General features: G+C 39.3%; 2 protein-coding genes across 2 annotated transcripts; one reads left to right on the top strand and one right to left on the bottom strand.

Moving 5' to 3' along the window:
• Positions 1-307: 307 nt before the first annotated feature.
• On the top strand, positions 308-5,704 carry rpe65a (retinoid isomerohydrolase RPE65 a). The gene is made up of 14 exons (XM_082513128.1): positions 308-574; positions 966-1,048; positions 1,200-1,350; positions 1,682-1,789; positions 1,939-2,080; positions 2,165-2,312; positions 3,331-3,412; positions 3,745-3,877; positions 3,983-4,122; positions 4,198-4,327; positions 4,420-4,534; positions 4,872-4,966; positions 5,055-5,166; positions 5,275-5,704. Exons 1-14 carry the CDS (start codon positions 564-566, stop codon positions 5,418-5,420), a joined length of 1,596 nt encoding a protein of 531 aa, XP_082369254.1. The 5' UTR covers positions 308-563; the 3' UTR covers positions 5,421-5,704.
• Positions 5,705-6,656: 952 nt separating this feature from the next.
• On the bottom strand, positions 6,657-14,101 carry LOC309693683 (RING finger protein 11-like). Its single transcript, XM_082513138.1, has 3 exons — positions 13,468-14,101; positions 12,910-13,079; positions 6,657-9,205 (listed from the first exon to the last, which is right to left on the bottom strand). The coding sequence occupies exons 1-3, from the start codon at positions 13,588-13,590 to the stop codon at positions 9,034-9,036; spliced, it is 465 nt and encodes a 154-aa protein (XP_082369264.1). The 5' UTR covers positions 13,591-14,101; the 3' UTR covers positions 6,657-9,033.
• Between the last annotated feature and the right edge of the window lie 1,831 nt (positions 14,102-15,932).

The following is a 15,932-nucleotide window of genomic DNA, read 5'->3' as shown; positions in this document are numbered from 1 at the left end:
GGCACTAATACGGACTGCACTTGGGATAAAAGCTGCAGTTTAGATGAGAAAGGTGTTTGTCTTTATTTCACACAATGTGCAAAACCAGTGTTATGTGGATCAAAGTTCCTACTCTTGATATTTCTTCATAATGGGTAGTTGACCTACATGTTGCATGAGTGCTAAAATAAACTGTCTGTGACTCAGCATAATTTTATCTTAACACATAAATCAGAACAGTTAAAAATAGAAAGAAAAAGAAATCCAACACACAAGCGCAACTCTCTTGCCAAGCATCACTTTTTGCAGTGCATATTCTCTGCAATAAATCCAGGTTGAGAGGTGTAGCCATTGGGTCACCCAAAAGAGGATATTGGCACAATGGGATACTTGTTCCCCATGTGACATGATTGGCTGGGACAAAGCTTTACAGCGCTGATTGCGTAGATTGACTCCGAGGAGGCCCAGATGAATAAATACCTCAAATCCAGTGGGAGATCAGAGGCTTCCAGTTACTAAACCAGTGACCACAGGCTTTTCTTACAGTTTGCTTTTTGTTTTATATTCAACAGCAAAAAGGAACCATGGTCAGCCGGTCAGTTTCTAATGAATTCAATTGTATCTCATATTTCTTATTACATTGAATGACAACCAGGGTAGTATTTTTTTTTTAGTAAATGAACTAAAGAGATTTGTTAGGTGAAAACTGTGATGTTTGTTTCAGTACTTTTTGGAAATTAATGCAATTAATTATTTCGACTTTTGGTAGAGAAATCTTTAACCTAATCCTGTGGTGTTTTTCACAGGATTAGGTAGTCAGGAGCAGGTTGGGTTTCTGACCAAAAACGAGTCATCAGAAATCCTAAAATTACTTAAAGCTGAAAGATATATAATTTTAACCTGCTGAAAACCCATCAGCAATAATTTCTTTGGCAGTGTTTCTTGATGTCTTTGCTCTTTTGTTTTTCTTTTTTTTTTGCTAACAGATTTGAACACCCAGCTGGTGGCTACAGGAAGCTTTTTGAGACATGTGAAGAGCTGTCTGAGACTCTTCCCACAACAGTCACAGGTTTGTTTACATCTTTCAGACAGAAATAGACTAGACACGAAAATAACTCTTTTGACATTTGCATATCGACTGCACTTTTCTGGAAATTTATACTTTCTAGTTTATAACTCAGCACACTGAAAACTTTCTGTGATCCACGTTCATTCTGCAGGCCGGATTCCTTCGTTTCTGAAGGGAAGCCTTCTCCGTCTGGGACCCGGGCTTTTTGAGGTCGGAGATGAACCCTTCTATCACCTCTTCGATGGCCAGGCCCTCATGCACAAATTTGACTTCAAGAATGGCCAGGTCACCTACTTCCGGAAGTAAGGCGGTCATTTATCAGTGTCACATATTGCATTTGAACTGCAGCTGAGTAGCCGGTGCTGTGTGATTTCGTGTGAAACATCATATGTTGCCATAAGACTGGATGGTGTCATGGATTACCTAACACAGTCGAGCCAGTTTGCTCATGTTGAGTCCTGACATGAGATTTTGACTCATAGATACCAAACACATTTGCATGAAACACTCCTGCAAACACATGATTGTTTCGTTTAGCACATTCCCGTCCACTTGCTGCATGTATGGGAAGTCTGAGGGGTAGTCAATGACCCATAAAGTGGATTTTGCATTTTCTCTCTTTCCTCCATTTAGGTTTATCAGGACAGATGCTTATGTGCGAGCCATTACAGAGAAGCGTGTGGTCATTACTGAGTTTGGTACATTCGCATATCCTGATCCCTGCAAGAATATCTTCTCCAGGTTGGTTCCACATGCACACATTTGAGAGCAAATTAGAAATGTCTCAATGTCTTTGCAAATATTTGCAGTATTTTACCTCCAAGTTCCCTTTTTTTTTGTTACAATCCTGTATAGACTGCAGTCTTTTCCTGTTTTTTCTTCGGCTGCAGGTTTTTCACTTACTTCCAAGGTGTTGAGGTCACAGACAACTGCTTGGTGAATGTCTACCCTATTGGTGAGGATTATTATGCTGTAACAGAAACCAACTACATCACTAAAGTCAACACAGATACGCTGGAGACTCTGAAGAAGGTACATCAATAAAGTACATTGAATCTGAGACGAGAGCGAGCAATCTTTTCACCTTTACAGCTTTCGCCTTTATTTTCTGTGCAGGTCGATATGTGCAGCTATGTCAATATTAATGGAGTGACTGCCCACCCTCATATTGAGAGGGACGGTACTGTGTATAACATTGGAAACTGCATGGGGAAAGGAGCATCACTGGCCTACAATATTGTCAGGATCCCACCCACGCAGAAAGGTTTAGAGAAACCCCGCATGCAACAATAACAAAAACACTTGGTTTTTCATTAAATTCAGTTCATTTTGTACAAAAAATAAGATGGAATTTAAAAAGATGGTTATTTTCCAAATAACATGAATAAGTAAATGTACTTATGATGCTTAATCTACTCTACAATGGCTATTTCTACCTTTTATTAAAAAAAAAATAATATATATATATATAAATATATATATATATATATAAAGCAGCTGGATAGCGTAGTGGTTAAACTACACGCCTTTGGAACAGAGGATCGCAAGTTCGATTCCTGCCTGGGGCGTCTGTATCCAGTAAGGGTCCTAAGGCTAGACCCCCTATGCTAAGCAAGCCTACCGCAGACATGAGCGAGACAGATAAATATGAAGGCATGCCGGCTCGGACGTCGCCCGGATCAACAAGGTCCGCGTCAGGTGTTGAGGAACCAGGGCACCCTGACGAAAAGTGGGCTACTGGAACAAGAAGGCATCGGTGGGCAAGGGACGAAAACAGGGCGTTGTTGGAATGCTACTACGCAAGTAACCCCGGCGGAAGGGGCTACATGAATAGGATGAGGGACCTATGGATCCGGTGGTCCCCGTGGTAATCGGAGCACTAGGTGCGGTGACTCCCAAGCTAGGCGAGTGGCTCCAGCAGATCCCGGGAATAACATCGGAGATCTCTGTCCAGAAGAGCGCAGTCCTGGGAACAGCTAAGATACTGCGCAGGACCCTCAAGCTCCCAGGCCTCTGGTAGAGGACCCGAGCTTGAAGGATAAACCGCCCGCAGGGGCGTGCTGGGTGTTTTTTTTTTTTATATAAACCCACGGATTAAAATACAACAGTGTGAGTACCCCAGACATACAAAGTAAGGTTAAAGTGCATAAATATAAATTATGAAAAAGGTTGTATTTTCTGTCAGTGTAAACATCATATAGATTTTATGAAGTGTTGGACCAAGCAGAGACTTCGAAACAGTGAGTGATCCCTTTAAAACACCACAACTTTTTCTTTTGTAGATAAATCTGATCCGATCGACAAGTCCAAGGTGGTGGTGCAGTTCCCCAGCTATCAGAGATTCAAGCCTTCCTACGTGCACAGGTGTGTCCACATGTCTGTGAGTCTGTGTGCGTGATTCAGTGTTATTTTTGTCCTGCCTCACACTCTGAGATGGGTGCACTTCCCTGAGCCTGGCTCTGTCGGAGATTTCTTCCTCTTAAAAAATGTTTTTCCTTCCCACTGTCGCCCAAGTGATTGCTCACAGGGGGTCTACTGATTGTTTTCTCTGTATTATTGAAGGGTCTCTACCTTACAATATAAAATACCTTATGGCAACTGTTGTTGTCATTTGGAGCTATGTAAGTAAAACTGAACTGAATTGAACTGAATTTAGTTGATGGGTTTTTATTGTTTTGTGTTTTTATCTACTTCAGTTTCGGCAAGACAGACAACTACTTTGTCTTTGTGGAGACTCCTGTGAAAATCAACCTGCTGAAGTTCCTGAGTGCCTGGAGTATCCGTGGCTGCAACTACATGGACTGCTTCGAATCCAATGAGAGCCAAGGAGTAAGGAGCCAAACGAATATCTTTAAATCCACAAAAAACCCACACTGGTGTTTTTGGCTGCTCTTCTTCTATAATCTCATCTGAAGCTCTGATGTTCTCTTGTAGACCCTGTTCCACATTGCCAAGAAAGACCCAGGAGAGTACATCGATCTCAAGTTTAAAGGAGCACCTATTGGCATGTTTCATCATATTAATGCCTTCGAGGACCAGGGGTTCATTGTTGTTGACCTTTGTGCTTGGAAAGGGTAACTGAAGCATTCGACCGACCGCATTTGTTTGATCCAGCAAGATTAATGCTGATGAACATTTTTGTGTTGCAGCTTTGAGTTTGTTTACAACTACCTCTGGTTGGCCAACCTGAGGGCTAACTGGGACGAGGTGAAGAAGGCAGCCATGCTCGCCCCCCAGCCGGAGGTGCGCAGATACGTCATTCCCCTGGATGTCCACAAGGTGAGCACCTTTCTCTTTCATCAGACTGATAAAATCTTCTACAAACAAATGCAAGGTTTGGTTGTTCTGACCATGATCTGGATTTGATGTAGGAGGAGCAGGGGAAGAATCTGGTGAGCCTGCCGTACACCACAGCTACAGCCACCATGTACGCTGATGGGTCGACTTGGCTTGAGCCTGAGGTGCTGTTCTCCAGTCCTCACCAAGGTGACAATGCAGCTATTTTTCAAGAAGATATTTTTAGACTTTACTGAATGATTGAGTTGTGCATTGGTTTGCACTGTTGCCTCACAGCAAGAAGGTGCTGGGTTTGATTCTAGTGTGGGGCCTTTCTGTGTGGACTATGAGTACAAACATCCAAAAAGCATACACAGGGTTAACTGGTGACTGACTGTAGGTGTGAAGGTTAGCATATCTGTTCAGGGTGTAGCCTTCCTCTTGCTCTATGACAGCTCCACCCTCAATCGCAACCCTAAATAGGATAAGTGGACAAAAAGGGATGAATGGCTACTGAGTGATCTTTTGTTATTCTTTGGTTTTGTAGCTTTTGAGTTTCCTCAGATTAACTACAATAGGTATGGCGGCAAGAATTACACATACGCCTATGCCCTGGGTCTCAACCACTTCATACCAGACAGGGTAAGAGACTAGAGCAGCAGATTTCAGACTGTGAGTGTAGAAAAAAAAATTTTTTTGGTTGATTTTTTTTCTTTTGATTTCTGTGTAGATCTGCAAGTTGAATGTGAAGACCAAGGAGACCTGGGTATGGCAGGAGCCCGACTCCTACCCCTCAGAGCCGTTGTTTGTACAGACTCCTGATGCTGTCGATGAGGATGACGGTAAGTCTACAGCAGTTAAAGTATAATGTTCCATGCAGTGTGTTTTAACAATTACTTGTATTGTAAGAAGTAATTTTTAAGCAAGGCTGGTGTTTGCTGTCCCCACAGGTGTGCTGCTTACCATTGTTGCAGCTCCCGGTGCCCAGAGACCAGCGTACCTCCTCATCCTCAACGCCAAGGATCTTTCTGAGGTTGCCAGGGCAGAGGTGGAGTGCACTATTCCCGTCACCTTTCATGGGATGTACAAACCCTAATGATTCGTGACTCTGCATATTTCTCTGTGACCAGCTGCCACTCATTATTAGAACAATGGCACAAACTGATCATTGTGTCGAGCTGTTTTTGAGAAAGTGATTGCATGTCCTCCTTTGCAGGCAGCGTAGGCTGCTGGATGCCTTCTGAGCCATGATAATAAATCTCAACTAAAATGTCTAAGCTTGAACTGTCAGTACTGGTAAAGAAAAAAAGGATCTGTTCACATGATTTTTCATATAAATGGGTCATGGATGCAAAAATAAATGCGTAACTATCAATGCAATTCTTATTTTGTGTTGATCTGTTACACCATGTTCATTTGCTACTCACAGAGTGACAAAGTATTTTGCCTTTCATCTGAGGTTTAAGTTCTCTGTTGTATTGCGTTGCTTCTTTCAAATTTTTGAGCAACACTGCATTCCTGCCAGCTCCACGACTGCCTACTGAGACAAAAAGACTTTGTTTTTTATTTATGAGGGAGGAGTAAATCAAGCATTCTCTCAGTAAGCGATGCATATACGAGCAGTTCAACTAATCCTTCAGCCTAAACTCTTGAGGCATTAGTACAATTTTAATATGTTGCCACACAAAAATCTCATTATGGTCGCAAACGAATAGGGGACCTTTCCACGTCTGTCCTCGTGTTTGTCAAAGTTGTTTGAGTTTTAATCTAAAAACAGTAAAGGCACGCAGATCTTGCAGCACTGCAAAGCTGATTAACTGTGTCGGTTCTTATATCTGAGGAAACAAAGCGCATGTTGCAATGTATTCGTCTCAAAAGGTGCTTAAGAAATGGACGCGCAGCCTTTATATGCCACATTTTATCGTACTTAAAACAAGGATTTAAATTTGTGGTTTTTGCAATTGTAATTCCAATCTCAGATATTTGAGCGTCACATATAGAAACGCTTGAAACGGGCACCAACCGTGCTCATGTTTTCCTCGGCAGCTGATGCAAGCGGAGGAAACAAAGTGGCTTTGCCTGAGTTGCTACATCAGTCAAATCACACAGCGCTCATTATGTAGTCACGTTCTCCACTCCACTGCCAGATTTGAGGATTGCATTAATGAAAAAGCTCAAAAGGAGTGTTTTTGCTTTTGTGTTTTCTGTAATCTCTTACTTTGGTAATCACAGGGCTACAAATCTGCCCCATTATTTAGCCACTTCACTGGCTGATGTGAGCAGTTTCGGGGTAAGTCAATGGATGCTTCTGTGGTAATAAACCAAAACCGCATATCATTTTTCAATTTTTTAATTATTATTATTATTTTATTTACACAAAGGGTCCTTAGCCATCCAAAAAAACAAAACAAAAGAAGATTATAAAGAAATATTCATGAAAACACAGCAAAGGAAAGCTCAGTGAAAAAGATGATCTCAGGTTTAACTGTCACACCATGAGAGAAAAAAAACTCTCACACTCTGAAAATTCAGCCAGGACAGGTTTGCACGACCAGACAGTACCAAACAGCTGGATACTTCAATACAAGATGGGTTTTACACACATAACAGAAAATGTGAAAGAGACACCGACACCACCACCACCAAAACAGCACAAGTAAAAAGTAAAGCAATAAATGTAACGTCTACTACAGAAATAAAGACAATAATGCGCAACAAAACAAAAAAGAAATGTGATCAATATTTGTGTAGAATTTAAAACTGTATTCATGTAGATTCAGAATTAACCAGCTATGCCACACAATGCTTCTTTATTAAAGGAACAGTTCAACATTATTTGCTTAGAGACAAAGGTTATCTCTGTTAGGGATGAAGCTGGATTAGGGAATGCAATTAGCTTAGCATAAAGCGTGGGAACAGCTCACCCGGCTCTGTCTACAGAGCACAAAAACCACAATAAAATTAAATCATGAAACAACTTCAATCTTGTTTGTTCATCTTCAGATGGAAACAAATGATGATGGTGAACATGCTGGTGTGGGTTTGGACTTCGGTGAGATCCAGGTTAGAACGTTCTCCCTCTGTATTTAAAATGTTGTTGATCTCTTACTTTCTGTCACAAACACACTTTTTAAATCGGTGGTGCTCATATTAACTATGGAGAAAAGCTTCATTTAATGAAGAATATGTGGGTGTTACACCCGAGTCAGACTCAGTCTGCTCTAGAGGCTTGGTTTCAAGCATTTTTTCTACTCTTGGATCTGTATGAAGTCGGCGAGAGCGGATTTTTTAATACAGTCACGTGCACGGCTGCAGCTGCGACCACACAAGCCACAAACACGTGCTGTAAATACCTTTTGTTCTAAAGGGCCAGCCAATCAGAATCCTGCAAAGTTACTCTATAAAGAAAACCCCCAAATAATCATTTGGAGCTGGAAATTAGTCCAATCAGAAATCATTAATAGAGCTATGAGAAATTAAAAATTCTTCTCAACAAGAATTTGAAGAAGCTTTAATGTCAAACCATTCCTTTAAAGCTGAGCAAGCCTCTGTCCCTTCAATTACACACACACAAAGAAAAAAAGATCAAAGAAATTGCACAAAACCATGAATCACAGATTTCATGAAATGCGTGTTTAGGATTACTTCAATGTGATAAGTGACTACTGACGGCTTTAAAAACATCCTTATCAGCTATATAACTTTTGCATCTCAGGAGATAAAAGGAATGAAGTATTGATAGTGCAAGGTTATAATGTACATATATTAATATACTGTTTTACATAATGTCCTAGGAGTAAAGTGCAAATCTCTGGATCAGATGAAGAGTGTGTGCAAGCGCTTCTAATTTCCACTGACTGATCCACCTGCCCATGCACAAATGAGCCCTTTACACTGGCCGTCAGCTACAACACATCGTCTGGTCAAACATTACAAAACTCTACTTTGTTTTCCCTTGAATTCAAAATATATTTTTAGAGGAACGGCTAAAGACACATATGAAGTAGTTTTGATATAAGTAAAGTACACCACTGTATACTTTTACACTTTGGGTGACTTCTGTAAAGTGTTTTCTTTTTGTAATCGTGTTTGGCTTCTTCTCTACACCAACAGTGTAAATGTCAGCAGTGTATTCCCACATATCCAAAGGGCAGGGCTACTTTAATGTGTTTAACAGATCAATATGTTTGAAAGGTCTTCTTTACTGTTGCCAACACATATCTGGCAAATCATCCGAGCATTTTCATCAATAATTTGTTTACCAAATTATTCATTTAAGTCGTGATCAGTGATGAATAAAGGTGCTGGCCGATGGGGAGAACGCCACTGAGACCCGCTCGAGTGGAAACGCAGTCACCAAACAGCTCTTTTAGACACAAATGCCACATGCTCGCTGTTAGCGGCAAAGCTGGAGAGTGCCTAGGCATGACAGAAACACAGAAACACAACCATGCAGGGTCGCTGGGACACCTGTCTTTTACCGACTTGTGTAACAGATGTTTAAGACCAGCTCAATCTGGAATCAGACCAGGGGTATGAAAGGCCAACGTTAGGTGAGTGGGAAACTTTTAAAGTGCAAGACAAAAGCCAACACTTTCATTTTTTTTCTTTCAGCTCCTCTCACTCTATAAGAGGGCAGCTGCTGGGTTTTGGGAGCTGGAGGGGGTCGTGTTTGATATATCGATTCGGTTGAAGAAGGGATGGAAAATTCAGTTGGTCTCGTAGGTGGAGAGCAGGGCAGCATCCACAGGCTCCATGCAGGAGGGGCAGGTGAAGGATCTCATAAGCCAATCATCTATACAGTCCATATGGTAGATGTGCATACATGGCAAGAACCGGATGGGGTCCCCATAAACAAAGTCCAGCATACAGATCACGCATCTGAAAACAGATAAAACAGTCCGCGTAAACACACGACAGCAGAAATCTTCTCAGACTTTCTACATGAAGTGTTCTCCTAAACCTGAAATTATTCATGCTTTAATGTAGCGCAGTTACACGTTATCAATTCATCATTGACTGTTTAATAATAAAATGTCAAAATATTCTCCATTTATACCCTCTGATTTTCAGCTCTAAGTCACTGGAAGTTGTGACGAGACAGACCCAGCGCTCATTCTAATCTACTTTGTTTGATCAGTCTAACTAAAACAATTACACAGCTTATGATTTTACAGATCCAATTTATAGTCAGTAGTTAATCATTAACCCGTAAAAATGTCCACACAACTAAAGGTTGATTTAGACTTTGCGTTGAATTGGGGATTTATTCAGTGGTAAATCTAAGGCATTAACCTGATCTGCACCCTAGAAATTGAACTACACATGTCTGTTCAATACAGTCAAATAATCCTCTGCGTATCCAGCTACTTTTTCACCACTGTTTTTAAATGTATCAGTGAGAGAATAATATTCATAGCATTAGTATAAGGAATAATAATCACCAACATAAGCATCAACATAAGCATGCTCTCCTGGAGGGAGATTACTGAAACCATTGGGATGGATGTGAGGGAATGCACAAAGAAGTGGGAAAACTACAGGGACAAAAATGTTTATCCCCCCCTAAAAAACCTGACCACAACAAAGAGCAGAGACCCAGGAGGGAAAGAAGTCCCAGCATTTTATTTGTTTCGGTTGGCTGGCACTGCATGTACACTGCCGGGACACATCACATGGCTTTTAACACACAATGAACCACACACAAGAATAACTGTCAGCAACAGTGTCGGCCCCTCACAAACATTATATTACAGGTTCTAAAAAAGACTTCCCACAGGTATCCGAAATCAATTGTCGGTTATTATAGTTTTGTATTTTCTAATTAGATTTTATTTTATTTCGCTTTGACTCTTTGTTTTCAACTAATTTTATCCACGGTACGTTTCCAGATTGGATTTGTTCGTTTCAGTTTGGTTTTTAAATTCATTTCAGTCTCATTTTCAGTCCTTTTAAAGCTACGTACAACTGCTCTCTTATTGTCCCCAATGGGTCACCACAGTGGATGGATCCACATGTTTGATTTGGCACAGATTTTACAACAGATGCCCTTCCTGATGTAAACCTCCCATTTACCCATGCTTGGGAACAGCACAGGCAGTGCACTAGCTTTTGACCCTCTGTTTGTGTCTTCCTCTGGTTTCAAACTGGGGCTCTTTCATGAGTAAGAATAACATGTTAACCAGTACACCATGGAGACACTAGACATTTAAAATGTTTCTATCCTTGCCCAGTCACTTAAACACATTATGCTTGCTTATGTACAACAGCAGTTATGAAAAAAAAAAACCATAATGCTTATTTATTAGAACAATACCTGGTGTAAGGTTTATGTCACAGCTGCCCAAAATTAACAGTATTGGTAACTACCAAAAATTATTTTCATGTTTCTATAATGGTTAATCTATAAATATAACCAAACTCTTTAGCCAAAATAATATTTATAATGTTAAGATATAAAAACTGTTATTATCCAAGAATTTTCAAATATATCATTTTACAGAAATGCAGGAAAAAAAACAGCAAAGCACATCATTATTATTATTATTATTATTATTATTATTATTATTATTATTATTATTTGATTAAAATGGCGAACCACGTTTACCCATTTACTTATTTATTCATAGTTAGTTGTATTCTTCATGTTATGCTTGATAGACTTCTGACTTGCCAGAAGTACTGTGTGTCGGTTCAAACGGATATAAAATTTAGCGTATTTGCTTAATAAATAACTATCGGTTTTGGTTTTGAATGGCTAAACAGTAAAAAGCGACGTGTAACCTCATGGTGTGGACACTAACGTGGAAGAAACCGATACTCCTGCTGCTAGTGCTGGCACAGTGTGTGTTGCAATTTTATAAATGGCACAAAATTACATTTAAAAGGTGATTTAACTAACAAGGTACCTGTTTAACAGTTTCATACATCTTGTAAAAAATAAACAAAATATTTGTTTGGCCAATGTTTAACTTTGTTCAATCAAAGTGTGCTCAATTTAAAGGTTTTCTGAGCCATTTATGTTTTTTTGAATAGCCTAATTTTTTTCTCTTGTGATGGGAAGGTTAAGTATAGGCCAATAATCTTTGTCGAAGATGTTTTGTCTACATTGGAGTGAATGTTGCTCATTTTGCTGACGAAGATGAATAAGAGAAAAGGATCAAGTAACAACATCTATATTTGCCCTATGAAAAGATTTTTATTCAAAAATTTGGTTTTTTGGTTGCTTTCAGGCTGAATCAACTTCTGTTTTTATATGTTACCTCTCCAAAAAAATCCATTCACGTGGCACTTTTGTTATGAGCATACATAGTGTTGGTATTTTTTTTTTGCCATGATATAAATGTGTGGCTATACAACACAACTTCCTGCCAAAATACTAGTGAATCATGTCTTTTTGCAACAACAGTTATCTTTTGACCTCTACAGTGGCATCAGCAGTTGTGTTGTGTGTACTCTGTGGGTTTCACCAACCCAACTGTCAAAAAGATCCCACAACTGTCTGTAGATTCCTTTGTTTTTCCAATCCTATAAAAAGTTATAGGTTTTCTGGGTGTATGTGGTGTCATCAGATTTGTTCTACACAATGTCAATCAAACCTGGAAACAGCAGGTAAGCCACCTGTCAAAACTGGGGTTAAACACACCGAAACTTCAACTAGCTGTAGCCATGTGCCCTGGGTGTTTTGAAACACACTTCACAGCAGTGTTTCAAAACATCTGCACTTTGAACGCTTGACACAACATCAAAACTTCTAACTGTGCAGCTTCCTTACACACATTCCCAATCACATGAAGCAAAAACTAATGTACACAACAATTAATACTAATGCTTCTTAACTCGCTTTTTAATTTTTGAAACATAGCTCATTTCTAAAATTCCAATGCTGTCTAGCCCACGAGGTATAATAGCAGTCTGCTAACAGCTACTTAGGAGCTCTGTCACTGGGTTTAACAGCAGTAAAGAGACAGATGGGGGATAAACTAAAGAGACCAGAGATGCTCTAAAAAACCTGGGACCAAAAGAGGAAGTTTTTCAGTTTTGAAAATGGACTGTGGTTTTGCTTCATTTCTGGTCACTGTTACTATGTTGGACACAACAGGGAACCAGCTGAGTTAAAGGAAACATGTTACTTAAGGCTAACAGATGTTTTAACAGATGACAGAGTAATTTGTGCCACAAAAGTTGAAAGAATAAGTACAAATGCAGTTTGTTTTCAAGCTAATGAGCCAGATTTTGCTTTTGTTTGAAAACAGCTGCAACATCACATCTGACCTAAACAGAGTTTACTTCATACCCTCAGATTTTTACGTTTATTGTTTATGTTTTATTATATCTAACCTATAATATATATACATTTCAGACAGAATAATTTTCTATTATAAGGACACACTCCTGCATTAATAATAACAATAGTGTGACACACTGTGAAACAGCCAAACTCCTAAACAACTTTGTTACGATGTACTCCTGAGAAGCAACCAGCCTGAGATCCAAAATGTCTATTCAGTTCTTAGGTTAAAAAAACGCAACCGCACCCCTGCTTGTTGTAAGCTCATCATATTTCAGAAATGTAAAATGCTCACTCTCTGATCTTCTTCTCTGAGCCGTCTTGCCCTCCATCATAAACGCCCTTAGGGAGGTGCTGGATCAGGCCAATGCGCTGAGCTATGCGGATCTGCTCTTCTTCTGTCAGCTGGGTGACCAGACGAGCCTGGCTGGGTGTAGGATGGTACATGGGCATGTGAGCCTGCTCCTGGTAGCACAAACAGGAAAACAACAATATGAAACCAAAACATGTGCTTCCCCCTATAAGCTAACTGTGTGCCTGAAGAAAGTGGTCAGACTAGATTAGGCTCTGTGCTGGGATAAGGTGAATAATGCAGCAGCTGTCTGGTTTGACAACTTTTGATAAATGCCTTCTGTTAACACATACTAAACGTATGATTACTTCTCAAAGGGCCACAGATATGAAACTGAGTTATCCTTTGTTATCACCACCTACTGCATGTTAGCATGTATGTTCTTAACTGACATTAACCTCACAAACTATGATGTTACTCATGTGTCGGGCATGTTCCGCTCCCCTCCCCCGGCCCTTTTGGATTAAAGCACCTGGAAGTTGAGACTGAGCAGCTGCTCACCTGGTAGGGCGGAGGTGGCTCCAGGTCCGGGTCTGTCCCGTCACCGAAACTAGCCCTGTCTGACTGGGATTCGTGGAGCAAAGAAATGTCGTCTGCTGTAGGAGACTTGAGACAGTTACCCATGTCGTCGTGTCCTTTCCTGACCCACGCCAACAAACAAGATATTTGCTGCTAAAGTTGCCCCCCTTGGCTGTTTACTTTCTACACCACAAACTGTTTAGTTACTGTTCAGCTAACTACCGCTGTGGGCACTCTTTACATGCTTATCCGTATAAAACTCCCAAGTAAAAGTTAAATACTAATAGTCTCTCTTCATGTTTAGTTGGACCTCCACCTGAAAAACAAAACAAAGAACTCCCCTCGCTAACGGCAGCTAGCAGCTGAGCTAGCTACTATTACGCTAGCCAATTGGGCGACTTCCTCTATAAGTATCGCTCATTCCTGTGTAAGACTCGCAGTCTCTGCAAAATATCTACTTCAGCTGTAACTTTAGCCGAGTTACTCAGCTGTCTGGGTGTCTGAATGTACAGACATTTCCGCCCTTTAACTTCGTGAGTATTATTTAACAGTTTGCTTCCTTGCTAGCTCTTTCTTCAGCCAAAGGATATGTTATCAGTCCGTTTCATATGACGTAGGTTGTAGTTCTGCATGCTGATTGGACATAAAGCCAAAGAAAAATAGAGCCAAAAAAATAAATAACTGTTAAAAAGTATTTCTAAATATTTAATCTCTACAAAAAAGACTACATTAATATGAAGGAATACTTATAGAGTATTACAAGTATATAAATAAAATTTTTTGAGCAGATAATTACATTTAAAGTCCTGCTTAGAAGCTAATGATTTCACTTTCCACACAGCTAACACTGTAATTCATTGCAAAAAATCTAATTTCCAGTTTTGGTCACATGTTATAAAAATAGTCCGGAATAGTTTGGACTGTATACAATGTGCATTATACATTTTTTACATTATACTTTCTTTTTTTTTTAAATACATAAGTTAGATTTTAGAGCACAATGTTTAGTTCATGACTTTTTAGCTGTGTTACAGCCTTCTCGTCTCTGGCTATTTAAACCTCATCTGAAGCTGAAATTAGGTAATATGTCAAATAGTTAGGGGAGGGGTTGGGAACATTACTGATACATCTGGGTGCACCTTTTTCCACATGTAAGGTGTTAACAAGTTATTTGTTATCCAGAAGGGGGTTTTGTTTGTTTGTTTTTTTCATTTGTTAGTTGCATTTTAAATGATTGTATTTCACGTGTGCACATGATTAAATGTCTCACATGACATTTAGTCATTTGGGACTAGGTAACAGACTTGTGGAACAACTACAGAGAAACTTTTCCTGATAATATTTCTTAACTTTCTCTGAAGTAAGTTTTTGTAAGGATATAACTTTAGCAGTAATATTTTCCGCAGTGTTTGGACTGGTGCTTCTAATAAACTGAGTGCACCTATTCAAACCCTTCTTTCACTCTCTGACCTCTTTACAGCCTCTCTTTCACCAGACTCTCTATTTGCAAACACTGACTTTATAATATATACACAGGAGACCCCATTATTACATTTCATAGTGACTCAGAGAGAAAAATAATCAATGCACCAAAGAGAAAATCAATTTTGGGGGTGAGGCTAGCTTTTGCTAGCTCAAACAGTACTGTGCAAAAGTCTTGAGTTACCTGTTATTTCTTTATATTTTGCTTCCAAGAATCCCAGACCTCCTTCTAATTTTTAAAGTAGTCTTGAACAATAGATCATCGGGCTTTTCAAAGGTCTTTCAAAGTTTGTCTTTGGATATTGGCCAAGGATATTGGTGGGAGTCCAAGGCAATAAACTCGGGTAACACTTTATAATACGGCCTGCGACTAAGAATGTTATTCCCTTGTAATCAAATGGAATTCCAGTGTATTTGATTTGAAATTACCCTTTTTGCAATTATATTTACCTACAAATATTTAATGGTAGATACACTATAATAAGGGGTTAACAAGTTGGGTTGGTGTTACAGGATACGCAGAAATAATTATAATTTAAATTGTGCATAAATCATTTTAAGTACTGTGTAATTTCCTGGCAATTTAGCAGAAAGACAATATTTCTCCATCTTTCATTATAAATATGTTGTACTTTTTGGGATTCAGACCATATTATGGAGTGGTTTAAATTTCCCCAACTTCAAGGTATTTTACAGGAAAGGAGACACAATTATGTAAGTAATAACTTAAGTACAGCATAACTAATTTTAAATAGTTTGTTAATCTTGTAGAGAAACAATATTTCTCAGTCTTACATTCTAGGTACGCTGTACTTCTCAGGGAGTGGGCTTTAATATGAAATGGATTAATGTTATATTTTTGCATCTTTTTTTTTTACATCATCATTTAATATTCATTATGTTCAATGTGAATGATGGATTTTCTATAATTCAGTTTACATTTTTTACTTACTCTTTCTTACAGG

The sequence above is a fragment of the Aulonocara stuartgranti genome (genome assembly GCF_965226115.1).
Source record: "Aulonocara stuartgranti genome assembly, chromosome: 18".
Classification (NCBI taxonomy): Eukaryota; Metazoa; Chordata; class Actinopteri; order Cichliformes; family Cichlidae; genus Aulonocara; species Aulonocara stuartgranti.
Note: the sequence above shows the minus strand (reverse complement) of the source record. Positions and strands in the feature narration are given on the sequence as shown.

What these genes read in the sequence shown, in the direction of transcription:
- rpe65a (XM_082513128.1), top strand. An exon ending in TGCAAGAATATCTTCTCCAG is followed by an intron (nt 1,790 to 1,938) that starts GTTGGTTCCACA and finishes CTTCGGCTGCAG; the next exon opens with GTTTTTCACTTACTTCCAAG. An exon ending in AATCCAATGAGAGCCAAGGA is followed by an intron (nt 3,878 to 3,982) that starts GTAAGGAGCCAA and finishes GTTCTCTTGTAG; the next exon opens with ACCCTGTTCCACATTGCCAA.
- LOC309693683 (XM_082513138.1), bottom strand. Translation starts at nt 13,590, where the DNA reads ATGGGTAACTGTCTCAAGTCTCCTACAGCAGACGACATTTCTTTGCTC. An exon ending in AGCCACCTCCGCCCTACCAG is followed by an intron (nt 13,080 to 13,467) that starts GTGAGCAGCTGC and finishes TTGTGCTACCAG; the next exon opens with GAGCAGGCTCACATGCCCAT. An exon ending in TCAGAGAAGAAGATCAGAGA is followed by an intron (nt 9,206 to 12,909) that starts GTGAGCATTTTA and finishes ATCTGTTTTCAG; the next exon opens with ATGCGTGATCTGTATGCTGG.